The sequence below is a fragment of the Panthera pardus genome, unplaced genomic scaffold, assembly GCF_024362965.1.
Source record: "Panthera pardus isolate Hobbes unplaced genomic scaffold, ASM2436296v1 HiC_scaffold_11, whole genome shotgun sequence".
In the NCBI taxonomy this organism is placed as follows: domain Eukaryota; kingdom Metazoa; phylum Chordata; class Mammalia; order Carnivora; family Felidae; genus Panthera; species Panthera pardus.
Window position 1 is genome coordinate 105,318,644 of NW_026526666.1, and position 15,419 is coordinate 105,334,062.

The window sequence follows — 15,419 nt, forward strand, 5'->3', positions numbered from 1 at the left end:
GGAGGCTTTGTGCAGAGCAAGCCCGCCGCCGTCGGGCAGGGAACCAGCAGCTCTGGGCACAGAAGGAGCATTCCCTGGAGCCACACCCGCGCCCCTGCACCAGGGGCCCCGCGCATCCGCTCCCCCTGTTCCCGTGCTCACCTACACCTCCCGCGCCCCTGTGTACGCCCCCCCCCCCCCCCCCACCGCACTGCAGAAAACCAGGTACAAGTGGAAGAGGACTGGGCACCATTTTAATGCAGTAGAAGCTTTGTCTCTTAAATTTTAAATACCTCTGTTGTGTATCTTAACGTCAGGAAACATGCCCCCAGACCCTGAGACCAGGAGGCCGCTTCCTCCCCGGGGGGAGGGGGGGGGAGGGGTGGCAGACGGAGGGCCAAGGCGAGGGCAGCTGCGATCCGCCCTGAGCCTCCGTCAGAGTCTGAGCAGGAGGCCAGTGGCCGCGGAGCCCCTGCAGGGGGCCGGCACGTCCCCGCAGCCCCCTTGGCCCCCGGAGCAGGCACCCTCCGGGGTGCCCCGCTCCTCCCCTGGGGGTCCCCTCGGGCCCTGCAGCCGCTGCTGCCGTTCATGGGCCTGCCGGGCCCGGCTGGCGATGGCGCGCACGCGGCTCTGGCTGCGGGAGGACGAGCGCCGCAGGAAGCCGGGGGGACCGGGCACCCCTTCCCCAGCGCCACTCAGGCTGGTGGGCGAGGTGATGTCACCGGCCTGCTGGAAGCCCGTGAGCCAGCGCAGCTGCTCGGTCAGGGCGTCCCGTCGCGCCCCCCGCACCGCCCGCCCCTCCCTCGCCAGGCCCAGGCTTCGGCCCAGGATCTCCACTTGAGGGGCAAAGTCGTCAGCAGTCAGGTCCCCCAGGCTCTTGGACTTGGCGGCTGCAGGGCAGTCCCGGAGGCCTACCAGGGGGAGGCGGCCCCAGGGTGGCCTAGGGGCCAGCGGACGGGGCTGAAGCTCTTCCGGCGCCGTGGGCAGCTGGCTGGCAGCCCGCAGGTTAGGGCTGGATTTGCTCTTGGTCACAGCAGGCAGGTCCAGGCGGGCGGCCGTGGCCGAGCAGGGTCGCAGGGGCAGGCGTCCTGCTGGAGCCCCGGAGACGCTCTCACGGCCCAGGCCCAGGCCCGGCAGGGAGAGGTCGATGACCGTGTCGCTGGAGGACACGCTGGAGGATGAAGACACGCTGTCTCGGTGGCCGCCCGGTTCCAGCCGCCGCCATAGCCGGTCTCCAGCCGTGGCGTCCGAGTACACGGTGGGGCAGGGCCCGGCCGGGGGCCGCCATCCGCCCGGGATCTCCGGGGGCACCTTCCCGTCGCCGTCAGCCCTTCTGACCGTCTGGCTGCCGGGGGCCCCCTCGCAGGCTCCCCCTGGGCCCCCACCGTTGTACACCCGCCGATGGCTTTCTGGGGCTTGCTCCGTGACCCCTCTGCTCTGGGTCCTGAGTTGGAAGGGCATGGGAGCTCCCAGAGCCACCACAGGGGGGCTGGCCACTTCGGCGGCAGGTCCCGACGGGCACGGCAGCCCTCCCGGGGAGGGGCTGGGGGGGGCAGCCACCAGAGGTGGGGGGCCGGGGCCCGGGGCTGGCTCCTCGGCAATGGTTTCCAGGCCACGGAGGGAGGAGCCCGGCCTCTGCGCGGAGAAAGGGTGGGTGTCTGTGGACGAGAGGAGAAGAGCGTGTCGGGCTCATCCCCCAGGGACGGTGCCCGCAGGACCCCCAACAGCCAGGCCCCTCGGTGGGCACGCAGCTGCCCCCCACCCTGCCCTCCGGCTCTGCCGCTGCTGGGGCTGGGGGCTGGGGGGTGGGGGGTGGGCAGACGGGCCTGTGTCCACGGGCAGGGTCCACAGGGCCCGGCCGACAAGCCAGGCCGGGGACGGCACAGGGTGCACGGGGGACCGGGGGACCGGGCCCCATTACCTGGCACTCGGCTGCTCTCAGTCCCTAACTACAGAGGCAGCGTGGTGGGGACAGAAAGGAGAACAGGGCGGTCAGCATAGGGGTGGGGCTGCCCGGTGGACAAACATCGAGGCTGGGCGGGTGCAGGGATGGCGGGGAGGGGACAGCTCAGCTTTCAGCCCCTCCACAGGCCGGGGTCCAGTCACAGCCGGTGCTCAGCGCGGCTCAGGCCATAAATGAATCCCCAGGGCCGAGCAGGTGCCGTCTACTCCACTTGACACCCTGGGCACCGTCCGGGGGTCTCGGGGGCGTCGGGGGCCGCTCTGCAGGGCACCACCGACCCACGCCGGACTCGCCGGAGGCCTTCGGTGCAGAGTCAGGGGCCGGACACCCACCCGCGGCCCGGCCCCGGAGGGAGACGAGGGGGGCTGGAAGCTCCCCCGGGTCTTAGGAAGGGCATCCAGGGCAGCCGGGTCATGGGGGCACTGGGGGGGGGGGAGGGAGGGGGGCCACCTCAGCCCCCGAGGCAGCTGTGGTCAGACCTGCTCTCGCTTCCCTGGCCGCTTAGGGGCGGGGGGGATCTGCGCGGGCAGGTCGCAGTCAGCTGGGGAAGGGGTGCTGGGGGCTACGGGGGCCCCCGGGCAAGCAGGGAGCAGCGGGAAGTAAAGCCATGACGAGCACACGGAGGCGGCGGTTTGGGCGCGGCAGCGCAGCAGACTCCGGGCCCGGCCATGCCGAGGGGCGGAGTGGGGGCAGCACAGAGGACGCCGCGGAGGAGCGTCGGGTCTTACCGGCGGAGAGCGTGGAGGATTTACTCGTAATCTCCTCCAGCTTTTGAACGAACAAGGCATTCATCTCCCGCTGCGGGGCCCCTGCCTGCCTGCGGGCGCCCTCGGGCCAGCGGGGGGCCACCTCGGGGCCGCCCGGGCTGCCGGAGTCCGAGGACACAGAGCCGCCGCCGCCGCCGCCGCCGCCGCCGCCGCCCGGACCCTGCCACCGGGCCCCTCTGCCTCTCCCCGCGGCGGTGGGGGGCGCCCCCAGCGAGTCCGCACGGGCCCGGGGCTGCTGGCTGACGGGCTCGCGCCCGGCCCCGGGCCCCGGGCCGGGCAGCCGTCCCGGCCGCGGGCCCTCGGCGTCCTCACCGGCGCAGGAGCCGACCACACACTTCATGCAGGCGGCGGCCATCCCGGCGGGCCCGGGGCCCTCGGGCGCACAAGGGGGCCGCCCCGGCGCCAGACTCCCCCGCGCCGGGCTCCTCCCCACCGGCGCCTTACCTCGGGGGCTGCGGTCGCCCTGCTCCTCCGGGGCCGAGGCCTCCAGAGCGGGGCCGGGGCCGGGGGCCGCCACGTCACGGGCCTCCCCCTCGGAGCCGGGGTCCTGCGTGCCCAGGACCAGCTCCGGGAAGGCCTCGCGACTCGGCTTCTGGCTCTTGGTCGGGGCGCTGGCCGTGCGCCGCAGGAGCCGCTGGCTAACGGAAGGCCGAGGCGGGGGCCGACCAGCAGCATGGCTGTCCAGGGAGCCGGGCTTTGGGCCTCTGAGGAACAGGCCTTTTAGGCCCAGAGCCTGCTTGACCTGCAAGAGAAGGAGCCCACGTAGCCAGCGGCCGGGCACCGGGGACCGGGGACCGCCGGCCCGGCCCCCGGCACGCTCCGGCAGGCGGCGACGGGCCCGAGCCTGCCGCGGCCCGAGAGCCGGCCCGACGAGGGCACCGGTGAGCGTGTCGGGCTCGTGCCGCTCAGGGCTGTGGGTGCGGGAGAGGGTGTCCGGGGCGCCCCTTCCGGGGACAGCAGCCGCTGCGGCCTTGGCGCAGACCAGGAGGCGCCGCCGGAGGGTGGACGGGTCCCAGGACAGGTGGGCCCGGCGACGGCCAGACGGAGAGGCCCCCCCAGGGTTCTCCCCGGACCCCGGATCCCGCGCCCACACCGTGTGCCCCTCACAGAGCCCCCGGCTGTGGCGGAGCAGGCCGGCCCAGGGCCCGCGGGGTGGGCCTGACACGGGGAGAAAAGCCCACGGGAGCAGACACCGCCAGGCTCACGTCCACCCCCACCTTCGGGCGCCACAGGCTGAGGAAGCAAGCAAAGCCGGGTGTGGGCCAGCGGTCTGCTCTCCCAGGGCCCTGCCCGGCCCACTCCTCGGACGTGCTGCCTCCTCCGGGAAGCCTTCCTGCCCCGCTGCCAGCCTCACCCTGCTCTCGGTTCACACAGCCCTAAGGGCAGGCCCCGTGCCGGCTCGGCGTTCCCTGAACTGCTCTGGCTTCGGGCCTTCCCGGACAGCCAGGCCCGGGAAGTCCCTGAGAGGCCTCTCCCGACAGCCTCCCCGCCTGAGGAGGGCAGCTGGGGGCCCCCGGGACCAGCCGGCAAGTACCCGGGTCAACGCCGGAGCGGCCGGCGGCTGCGTGTCGAGAGTGCAGAGGCCAGAAGGGTCCTCGCATGCAGAGGCCCCGACGACAGCCACCACTCCCCAGTGACACAGGGGCACGTCTGGGCGGAGGTGTTAAAGTGGCCAGCACTTGAATCAGCTTCCCGATTCAAGATCCCAAATCCAGTGCAATTTGGTCGAAGTTGCCCGCAAAGCCATTTAGAAGGAGGTCCAGGATTCAAGCTCCGAGCTCCTGGTCCCTGGGGCCTCCCCACCCCACCCCACCCCACCCCACCCCAGACGTGATGGGCGCACAGAGTCAGGGAGCACGTGGGGGGTGGGGGCGGAGAGGAAAGGCGAGGGCAGGAAGGGTGACGGGGGCAGGGGGGCAGGGCGCTCAAAGCCAGAGGACCAGACACAGAGGTAGGCGGGGGACACGGGGCGGCGGACGGAGGACGGAGGAGGGAACGGAAGGCCGGGAGGGGTCCACGCACAGGAGGCCTCGCTGAAGTCCTGGACCTGCCTCGTAAATGCTGCTCTGTGGCTGAACATGGCCCAAGGGACCCCAGAGCCGCGGCACGATCCATGTCGCATGGGCTGACAGGCTCCAAAATGCTATCGGGAATCACGGATGCTAATGGGGGCGGCCTGAGCATGCAGTGGGGGGGGCGGGCGGACTCCGCCGCCCCGGCGCTGGGGTACCTTCGAGCTCCTAACGGGACTGTCCTTCTAAAAGTAGACCTTAGACATAGGCAAGCTCACTGCAAGACCAAAGAGACAGAGTGAAGGCTGTGAGACACCGACAGCCGGGCGCGGGGCCCGCGGAGACAGGCAGACACACCACGGACGGACGGGGGTGACGACGGGCGAGAGCCAGGCGGCCCGTGGTGCCGCGGGGCCGCGCAGGTGGCAGGAGAGAGACAGCGCCGGGACCACACAGGCCCCCCACGCACACCGGACGGACCGCCACACACACGCCCTGCCTGGGCCCGGAGCACAGAACGGGCCGCCCTGGGTTCCGCGACCTGGGGCGATGGAGTGAGAGCCTGGGGCGATGGGGGGATGCAGGGTGGGGGGGCAGGGCCAGGCAGACACCCTCCAGAGAGGGACGGAGAATCGGGGACCCTGAGACGTAGGAGTGAGGAGGTTTAGGAGAGACGGGGGGTGGGGGGCAGGGGTGCCCAGGAAGGGCCAGGGTGTCCGGTTCCTGGTGCCCGCAGCGGCCCCGGGACACAGGGGTCGGGTGTCCCTACCGCCCATTTTGCAGGCGGAGAAACAGACCCAGAAGAGCAAGCACCAGGCCCAACAGCCTGGCAACGGGGCCGGGGTGGGAGCAGGGGCGGGCCGGGCAGATGGCCCTGCGTGTGGCACTCACCTTACCGCTGACGTCACTGATGGCCACATGGACAAAGATAGAGGCCTCTTCCATCCCCTCCAGGTGCACGTGCCGGTAACCTGAAACAGCCAGGCCACGGTCACCCCGCCCCGTGCTCTACCCAAAGGTCCCGGGCCCCGAGGACAACCCCTGAGCCCGGTTCTGGGGGCTCCTTCTCCAGGAAGCCCTCCGGTATCACTCAGTCCTGCAACGACCTCTTCCTCTTCCTGGGGCCTGGGGGACCCCACAGACTGGGCTCCCCTCCCCCATCCCGCCCACAAAGTGCCCCTGGCCTTATACCTTCCTCCTCAGCTCCCTGTTGTGTCTCCAGGCCCACCCATGGCAGGGACCGACTCACAGAAAGAAGCTCAGTCCTGGCTTCAGCTGACCTACAGGGGACTCTGGCCTGTGGGGGACACTGGCCTGTGGGGGGGGGACCGGTCTCTATGGGGGACGCTGGCCTGTGGGGGGGACCGGTCTCTATGAGGGACGCTGGACTGTGGGGGGGACCGGTCTCTATGGGGGATGCTGGACTGCGGGGGGACACTGGCCTGTGGGCGGGACCAGTCTCTATGGGGGACGCTGGACTGTGGGGGGGACCGATCTCTATGGGGGATGCTGGATTGTGGGGGGACCAGTCTCTATGGGGGATGGACTGCGGGGGGACTGGTCTCTATGGGGGACGCTGGCCTGTGGGGGGGACCGGTCTCTATGGGGGATGCTGGACTGTGGGGGGGACCGGTCTCTATGGGGGACGCTGGACTGTGGGGGGACTGGTCTCTATGGGGGACGCTGGCCTGTGGGGGGGACCGGTCTCTATGGGGGATGCTGGACTGTGGGGGGGACCGGTCTCTATGGGGGACGCTGGACTGTGGGGGGACCAGTCTCTATGGGAACACTGGCCTATGGAGGGGACCAGTCCCTATGGGGGATGCTGGACTGTGGGGGGGACACTGGCCTGTGGGCGGGACCGGTCTCTATGGGGGACGCTGGCCTCTGGGGAGGATCGATCTCCATGGGGGACACTGGCCTGTGGGTGGGACTGGTCTCTATGGGGGACGCTGGCCTGTGGGGGGACCAGTCTCTATGGGGGATGCTGGCCTGTGGGGGGGGACCGGTCTCTATGGGGGACACTGGACTGTGGAGGGACACTGGCCTGTGGGCACGACCAGTCTCTATGGGGGATGCTGGCCTGTGGGGGGGGGGGACCGGTCTCTATGGGGGATGCTGGACTGTGGGGGGGACCGATCTCTATGGGGGACGCTGGACTGTGGAGGGACACTGGCCTGTGGGCAGGACCAGTCTCTATGGGGGACACTGGCCTGTGGGGGGAACCGGTGTCTATGGGGGACGCTGGCCTGTGGGGAGAACCGGTCTCTATGGGGGACGCTAGCCTGTGGGGGGACCGGTCTGTATGGGGGACGCTGGACTGTGGGGGGACACTGGCTTGTGGGCGGGACCAGTCTCTATGGGGGACGCTGGCCTGTCAGGGGGACCAGTCTCTATGGGGAGCGCTGGACTGTGGGGGGGACCGGTCTCTATGGGGGACACTGGCCTGTGGGGGGAACTGGTCCTTATGGGGGATGCTGGGCTGTGGGGGGACCGGTCTCTATGGAGGGTGGTGGCCTGTGGGGGGACACTGGCCTGAGGGGATGCTTGTCTTTATGGGGGACACTGGGCTCTGCAGGAGATGCTGGTCTCTATACCGGGGGGTCCTGGCCCGGGCTCTGCCCTCCCTGCCCTGCCGGCCCCCTGCGCACCTGGCATCATGCTGCTGAAGGCCAGTGTCCTCTGGCCAATGAAGTCACGCCCGATGGGGTCATGGTCCCAGACGAGGAAGCGCACCAGCGCGATCTCAGGCATGTGCACCGTGAACACCAGGGTCTCCTCCCACATGGGGTTGAATCCTAGAGGCCACCGGGAGGAGGTGTCACCCCCCACCCCAGGTCCAGCCCGGAGGCCACCTGGGCCCTTGCCCTCTTCCGGTGCCTCCTTCGGGGGCTGGCGGCCCGGCCCGGGAGAACCTGAGGACTGGGCTCTGACCCAGGCTCCAGCGAAGGGGCAGCCGGGGGGCTGCCTGGGTCACAGGGGCGCCCCGCCCGGCCCTCCCCTGTGGCCCCCGGGGCCTCACCGTTGTCGTCCACCACACGCGTCTGCTCCTTGTTGCAGTCCACGGGGAGCCCGATGACCTCCACCTCCACGAAGGGGTCGATGATCTGGGCGCGGAGGGCAGGGCTGGCACCTGGCCTGGCGTGGCGCCCCAGCCCCGCCCACCCGGGCCCAGGCCCCTCCTACCTCGCCCCGGTCCCCCAGCATCGAGTCCCTCGGCTTGGGGAGCTGCTGCCCGCTGATGATGCGAAGCACCAGCTGCTTCTTGAGCTGCCCGGGCAGAGGGTCCTCGGAGTTGGGGTTGAAGACGCCTGGGGGGTGCGGGGGTGCCAGGCTGAGGGGGAGCGGGGCCGGCCTCCACCCTCTCGCCAGGCGGGCTGGGCGCCCCACCGCACCCTCCTGCTGGATGGGAGCGCCAGGCCCCGGGGGCGGGAGGCGGCGTTCCGGCACGGGGGTCCCAGGCGTCCGCGTGCCGGCCGCCCCCGTGACCACCCTGTGACCGGGCACGGCTCGTCTCCCCTCTCGGCACACGGCCTCCGGGTGCGGGGCCGGGTGCGGGGTTCCCTGGGTGGGGCTCTGCGGGCACGTCACCCGAGGAGGTGGCAATTGTAAGCTGGGAGCAGGAAGACTTTAAAATGGGGAGAAAGCCACACGTGGTTGGGGGTGTCTCGGCCTGAGTCCTTGGGGAGTCCCCTCAGGCTTGTCACGCGGGAAAACCTCATGGGGGGCCAAGCGTGGGGAGGGGCTCCCTAGCACACCCCTCGCGGATTCCTGGCAGGGTGGGGGTCCTCCCCCGCACACCCCCTCCTGGCATCCTGGGGGCCGTGTCCCTGGCTGACCCACCAGGTGGCCCTGCTGAAGCTCCGTGTCCCTGGGCCCCTGGGGCCTCACCTTGGCACATGCACTGGGGCTTGAGCACGTAGCCACAGTTGCCATTGAGGCTGAACTTGGCCCGGTTCAGCTGCAGCATCCGGCCCTCCGACTGGTAGTTCAGGGCGACTGCGGGCAGGGAGGCGACGTGGCCCGGTCAGCGCCTGGCCGCCCGCCGCCCCGCCTCCCCCCCACGGCTGCCCGAGTCCAGGGCTCACCTATGTGAGCAGGGACCCTGGGCTCACAGCCCCGTGCGTGAGCGGGGCGTGTGTGCGCGTCCCGGCAGAACGTCCCCAGGGCCCTGCCCCGCCAGCCCCCGTCCACCCCCGGGGACGCGGGCGGACGTGCCTCCGTCTCTCCCTCCTCGTCCTGGAGTCCCGGGGCCGCCCCCCACCTCCGCAGGGCCGGCCAGGCGACACCGGCAGGGGGTGATAGGGGCTCCCCAAAGCCAGCGGCCAGGGAGCGAGGCCGGCCGCCCCGTGACGCGCACCCATCTGGCAGCCGGCGTTCCAGAAGGGCTGAGGGTTGTAGTTGCTGGAGTCCACGCGGTACGAGGAGGGGTAGATGCGGGACAGCTGGTGCTGGTTAAAGCGCAGGTACTGGGCCGGCTTCTGCTGCAGGATCTGCTGGGCCCTGGTCTCGCTGAAGGACGACACCTGCCAGCTGGACGCCACTGCGGTGCAGGGGGGCGGCATCAGGGGCGCAGGCAGGCCAGCGCCCCGCTTCCCCCTCCCCGGCCCCCCCCCCGGGGGGCCCCGGTCCCCTCACCTTCCGCCTCCACGTCGTGGATGCCCACAGACTTGGTGTACTTGACCAGGTCCGAGAGGGCGCGAGACAGCTTCACGGTCTTCTTCTGCCGGCTCGCCCTGCGGACAGGGTGGGGGACGGGGGGTCAGGGCCTCCCGACTCAGGCCAGCCGGCGCACCCCAGCTTGGGAGGCGGGCTCCAGGCCTCAGCCGGCTCCACCCAGGAGCGACGTGGGGGAGGGGCGGGGGCCGGCGCGGACCCCACCGAAGGACGCCTCCCCGGCCGCACCGGGCGCTGGAAGCGAGCGCAGGGGGCGACGCTGGCCAGTCCCGCCCCCTCGAGGTCCGCGCCCAGGGACCCCCACTCCCCCGGCCCACCGCGCGGTCCCCCCGCCACCCAGGGCCTGCGCATCCAACTCCCGCTGCCGCGCAGACAGGGGCCTGGGCGCCTCCCGCTGCCACGTTCCATTCGGGCGGGCCACTGACCCTCGGCCCTGGCTGCCTTGGGACTCCAGGTCCTCGCCCCCCTCCTCCATGCTGGCCGCTTTCTTTAGTTTGCTGCTCTTTTTCTGTGTGGAAGGACAGCGGAGTGAGGCCCCGCGGGGCCCCCCAGTGACCCGGGGGCGTCGGCCGGTGTGCCTGGTTGGGGGGGGGGGGTTGGCCATCGAGGCGCCTGCTGCGTCCAGCCCCAGCCAGGTGCCGAGGCCGGCTCTGAACCCCAGCCCCGGTGGGACGATGTAGCTAGGGGGGATACTGGAAGACAGGTCAGGGGTCCCGGGAGCTGAAGGGGGCTCCCCGGCGGGCCGGCCCAGGGACCCCCGGGGGGCACAGGGACGGGGAGCCGGCCGCCCCTGCCCGGGAGCCCCGCCAGACCTTGCGCTTGGAGAAGCTGCTCATGAGGGTCCGGTTGTTCCGTCTGCTGCCACCGGTGTCCTCCCCGGACTCCACGCCGTCCTCAGCCTAGGGGACGGAGAGACAGCGGTGAAGGGGGCGCCCGGGCTCAGGGCCCCAGGCTCCGAGGCTCCGGGCAGCCTTCCCCAGCCCGCCCCGGGGGTGCAGAGGCAGGGGTCTGAGAGGGAGTGTGGAGGCCCCACGGGCTCCTCCAGAAGTGCTGTTTTGAACTCATTAAGGCCCCAGTTCTGAATGCTTTTCCCATGGAGGGTGAGTGTACAATAAGTGCTGTTTGTGTGTCTGGAACGTTCCTCGGCCGAGCATGCTTATGTGAGGCTTTTATGAAGACCCCTGCAGCTCTGACGTCCTGTCCTGCTTCTTGCAGAGACCAAAGTATTACCTAATTAGACAGATGCGGTCTGTGCCCCCGAAGCGGCCGTTTCACATCACCCTCGGGGCTTCTGGGAGCTTCTGGGAGCTTCTGGGAGCTTCCGCACGGTTTTCTATGGAGCACCTTCCCTGCTCCCCCCCAGCCCCCCCCCCCCGAGACCCGGTCCCGTACGTGCGTCTGCACACACGCAACTCCCCGCCAACCGTGCCCCGGCCTGGGCCGCCGGCCTCTCGGCCAAGAGGTGAGCAAGGCTCCTGGTCAGGGGCTCAAGCTAGGCCCCACTGTGCCCGAGGGGGAAGGACACGAGGGTCAGCTCCACCCCAGGGGCACAGGGGACGGGACCTCATGCCGCAGAGAGCCCACTGTGGCGCCCGCGCCCTCGGCCCCCCACCTGAACGCCGTGCACCGTGGCTCACACGTCGGGAAAGGAGCGTGCGGCCCGAGACGCTGCCCGCAGCCGCCCCCGAGCTCCAGCCCCCGCCCTGCCCCTGCCCACTCCTGCTCTGCGGAGAAGCCCGGGCCCGTGGGAGTCAGGACAGGCGCCTCGCCGGCTCCCGGCTCCCACCCGCGTCTGCCCTCCTCGTGTCCCACCCACCCCCCACCCCGTCAGGGGGCAGCACGGGAGGCTTTCGTGCCGACCCCGGGGCACAGACCCGCCGCAGCAGAGGCGCTGGGCATCAGCCCCGCCCCAGACTGCGCCGACAAGTGTCTCTCCCTCCCCTGGCCTGGCAACACCAGCCCATCTCCCTCCTGACTTGATGGCTCCGCGGCCCGCGGGCAGAGGCGCCGGCAGCCGGGCGCCGGGCATTTGCAGCCGCTTGAGGCCGACGCGCTTCACGGCTCTGTAAACACGGCCTGAAACGCCGCGCACATGTGCCTCTGAATCGGGGCACAACCAGGGAGGGGCGCCTGTTGGCCCAGCATCCAGAGAAGCGGCCGCTGCCTCGGCCAGAACCTGCCGTCGCCACCCCACCCCCATACGCGGCACCCCCGCACCCGCGCCCCTGTACCTCTGCGCACCGCACCCCTGCACCCGCACACCCTGCACCTCTGCACACCGCACCCCTGCACACCCACGCACCCTGCAGTCCCGCATGCCTGCACACCCTGCACCCCAGCATGCCCGCACCCCACATACCCTACACACTTGCACTCCTCCTACACACTGCCTACGCTCCCTACACACTGCCTCCCAGGGAGCGGGGGCCACAGCCTCTGGCCACTCGGCAAAGGGGACAGAGAGGCATGTGGGAGCAGGTGCACGACCACACTGCCCAGCCTCCCCCCCACACACACAGAGTTCTGTGCCCTGCATCCCCACTGCTCCCCTGCGCGTGCCCCAGCCGGGCCTAATGCGGCTGGGGGCGGGGGGTCCTCCCTGATGCCCCCTCCAAGCTCCACGCCTGGCAGCTCAGCCTAAGCTGCCACAACTTCTCCTCCTCCAGGAAGCCTTCCCTGAGTACCTGCTCCCCCTCATGCAAAAAGTCACATGGACATTAGTTCCCCAGGTCCAAGCTGCCATCCTGCACGTCCCCAAGCCCCCACCTAGAAATCTGGGCACCGGAGATAAGCAATGCCCTGTCCGCATGGGACCTGTGGGGGCCACCTGCACAAGAGAGGGACCCACCAGTGTCCGGGGGCACCGGCTGTACCACGTGCCCTGTGGGTGCGATAGACACTTGTATCTAAACACACTGCCCGGGAAGCCCAGCCCCCCACCTGCCTTCCCACCTTCCCGGGGGCCCAGACAGTGGTGAGCTCTGCAGGGGGCAGGGGGCAGGGGGCAGGGGGCAGGGGGCAGGGCAGGGCTCTCTCCAAACGGGTAGACACCACCTCCACCGCCTGCCCTGCAGCCCTGCTCACCGTGAAACAGGGTCTGTAGGGCTGACCCACACCCCGCCTGGCCCCAGACCAGCCGCGCCGCCCACCACAGCCCTTGGGGGATCAGCTGCACTTGAGCCTCTCAGCTGATGCACCTGACCTTCGAGGTTCGCGGCCCCTCTCCAGCCGGGCCCCAGACTGTTCAGCCTCGCCGACCCGGCCTAGCGCCCCCCAACACATGCTTCACGCCCGCCATTCTCCCCATGAGATACCTCCAAGAGCCCAGCCCTGCTTCCCCGTGAGGCTGTCGGGGACTCCAGGCCTGGACCAGCTAGACAGCTCCCCAAGACTGTCTGGGCTCTGAGACGCTGTGTGCCCCTCTCTGTCACTCACAAGACCCTTCAGCAGGAGGTGCCTGGCCTCCAGTCCCCAGGCAATGCTCAAGTCCCCTTCCACAAAGAGCTGCAAATCCCCGGGGTGGGGGGTGGGGGGTGCCCACCCTCTCCCGCTCACAGCCTGGGTGGAGGGTGTGGGATGGGGGGCAGCTCCCCTGGGGACCTCAAGGAAACAGCCGTCAACCACACCAGAGCAACCACGCAAATGGGGCCACCCCTTCACCCTGGCCAGCCGCCCTGTGACACAGGGAAGGCTGCAAGTCCCTTATGATCAGAATCAAAACAGCTTGAGGTGAGCTCCTAGAGAAGCCGGGGTCGAGAGGCAGGCCGGCAGGCAGCAGGGCCAGCGGGCAGTGGTATGAGTGCACACGCAGGCTTGTGTGTGCAGGTGTGTGCACAGGTGTACATAACTAGGTGTGTAGGTGTGTGCACGGGCGTGCGTGCGTGCACAACTAGGTATGTAGTTGTGTGCACGCACAAGTAGGTCTGTGCAGGTGTGTGCACAGAGGTGCGTGTGTGCATGAGTAGGTGTGTGCAGGTGTGTGCACGGGTGTGCGTGTGCACAACTAGGTAACTAGGCGTATGCACGGGTGTGCGTGTGCACAAGTAGGTGTGTGCAGGTGTGCGCGCAGAGGTGCGTGTGTGCACGCATAGGTGTGTGCGGGTGTGTGCACGGGTTCGGGGGCGTGTGTGTATGCACACACACGTGCACCGGTGTGCACAGACCTCGTGCTCCAGGCCCTTGACCCGGCTGCAGGGGGACGTCACCGGCCGTCGGGCTCTCACCTTTTTGCCCTCTGCCTTGTGCCCAAGCTTCCCGGACGGGGGCAGCGTGGACACGGTGAAGTCGTTCGCGTCCTCACAGTCCCGAATCTTCGACTCCTTCATGAGGGAATCCAGTTTCCTCTTGGCGATGTTTTCCACACGCTTCCGGTTGGTGGTGGCCTGCCAGAGCCACACGGTCGCCCCTTGCCATCAGCCCCCAGCCCCACGGCAGCAGCGGTGACGGCCCCCAGGGTCTCGGGCAGGGCCGCGGGGGCCCGCTGGAGCCGGGGAGCCCGAACCCCGTCTTGGCTTCTCACGCCCCTGGCCGCACACTCACCCCCGCATTGCGTTGCCTACCCCCACACCTCCCAGCTCCTGGGGCGCACCTCAGGCCCACGATCTGCCCCAGGGCCACAGCCAGTGACCTCCAGGCTCTGAACCAGGCCTCTCAGATTTTAACACGTGCATCCCTTTAGCTGCACAACGCCGCCCCCAGGGATTCCGGTGTCTGGCCAGTGGGGGAGGCAGTCGGTGTGCCCGGTGGCCACGCTGGGCTCCAAGAGCCGGAAGCAGCTCGGGATCTGGGATCCCACCAGTGGCTACGATGTACCTCAGGAGATGGGCAGGGGGCAGGGATGGACGGCCCGGCCGCCAGTGCCCAGGGCATAGCCTCTAGGTGCCCTCTCTGTCCGAAGCAGCCCCCATCATAGCCCTAACAAACTCGGGCCCCTCCAGGGAAGCGCCTGGGTCGTGGGCATCTGGGTGCCCCAGAGCCCAGGCTGGAGGGGTGCACCCTAGGTGTCAGAGAACACGGGTGTCCTGTCACCGGGAGCCAGAGAAATATGCGGGCACATCCAAGCGGAGAATTCCGCTGCCTCAGGGCTTTCTCAAACAATTAGCCAGCATGGCTGGGAATGCTCCTGCACAATTATTTTCCCATCCGATGGCCCCTCAGGGAGAAATAATGCCTTCCCGCCTCGGAGCAGCGGCTTAGAACAGTGCCCAGAGGAGAAAAGATGCTAATTACAGAGTCCCCCCAGCCCCCCTCTGCCAAGCCCTTTTTCACTCCTCCCTTCCCGCGCAGCCGGCCCCCAGCCCCGGCACCTCTGCCAGCTGGGAGTGCAGGGCCACGTCTTGGGTGAAGGGGCAGGCAGGGAAGGCCCCCCACCCCGGCTGAGGGTGTGCCCAGTTGTCTAACTGCCGTGCAAAGCACCCTCACATCTGCCCGATGTCCCTCTCTCAGCCACTGCCTTCTCACAGCAAGGTCGTGAGCCCGCTCTTCAGGACTGCGGCTCCCCCGCCCCCCGAGAAGGGAAGGGCCTCCCAGCCCCTACTCACATCCCCATTGAGGAGTTTGCAATCCTCATCGATCTCGTCTGCACTGTCTTCATCAGACACCTCGCCCTCCTCAGCATCCTCACTGATGTTGGCAGGGAGCTTCTTGCCCTGGGGGGAGGTGGCGGACCATGGGAGGGGTTCTGCAGGAAGTACTGGGAGGCCAGTAGCCACAGGAGCAGCAGCAAAGGGAAGGAGCCTTTCTCAAGCTTGCTTGTGGACCTCAGGCCACGGGGCAGAAGCCAGTCTGGCACTTCCTTGCAGCAGCAGTGTGGGAGGGAAACGCCTGGGTGTGCACACAGAGGTCCCTAGATTGAATGGCCACCATGGAGGGAGACTGAGGCCAGGTTGGGCACAGGGCCTACCCTGACTCCTCAAATCTGCCACAGATGGTGTGGAGCCCTGTACTGTCCAGAGCAGGGCAACTGCCCCTCACCTGGCCACAGATCAGAGGCCAGAGGCCCAGCAGGATGCTGGCCCTAGA

At 69.4% G+C, this 15,419-nt stretch overlaps 1 protein-coding gene across 1 annotated transcript in view; it reads right to left on the bottom strand.

The window, feature by feature from the left end:
• Positions 1-216: 216 nt before the first annotated feature.
• PLCH2 (phospholipase C eta 2) overlaps positions 217-15,419 on the bottom strand; it is a 28,363-nt gene continuing 13,160 nt past the window's right edge. Inside the window, exons 10-22 of the mRNA XM_053899089.1 lie at positions 14,939-15,046; positions 13,622-13,780; positions 10,211-10,297; positions 9,824-9,906; positions 9,360-9,457; positions 9,082-9,264; positions 8,613-8,720; positions 7,908-8,032; positions 7,744-7,828; positions 7,373-7,519; positions 5,613-5,692; positions 3,154-3,451; positions 217-1,637 (exon numbers count right to left, since the gene is read on the bottom strand). Of these exons, the coding sequence (XP_053755064.1) occupies positions 415-1,637; positions 3,154-3,451; positions 5,613-5,692; positions 7,373-7,519; positions 7,744-7,828; positions 7,908-8,032; positions 8,613-8,720; positions 9,082-9,264; positions 9,360-9,457; positions 9,824-9,906; positions 10,211-10,297; positions 13,622-13,780; positions 14,939-15,046 (2,784 nt within the window). The 3' untranslated portion in view covers positions 217-414. The remainder of the gene's footprint in view (positions 1,638-3,153; positions 3,452-5,612; positions 5,693-7,372; positions 7,520-7,743; positions 7,829-7,907; positions 8,033-8,612; positions 8,721-9,081; positions 9,265-9,359; positions 9,458-9,823; positions 9,907-10,210; positions 10,298-13,621; positions 13,781-14,938; positions 15,047-15,419) is intronic.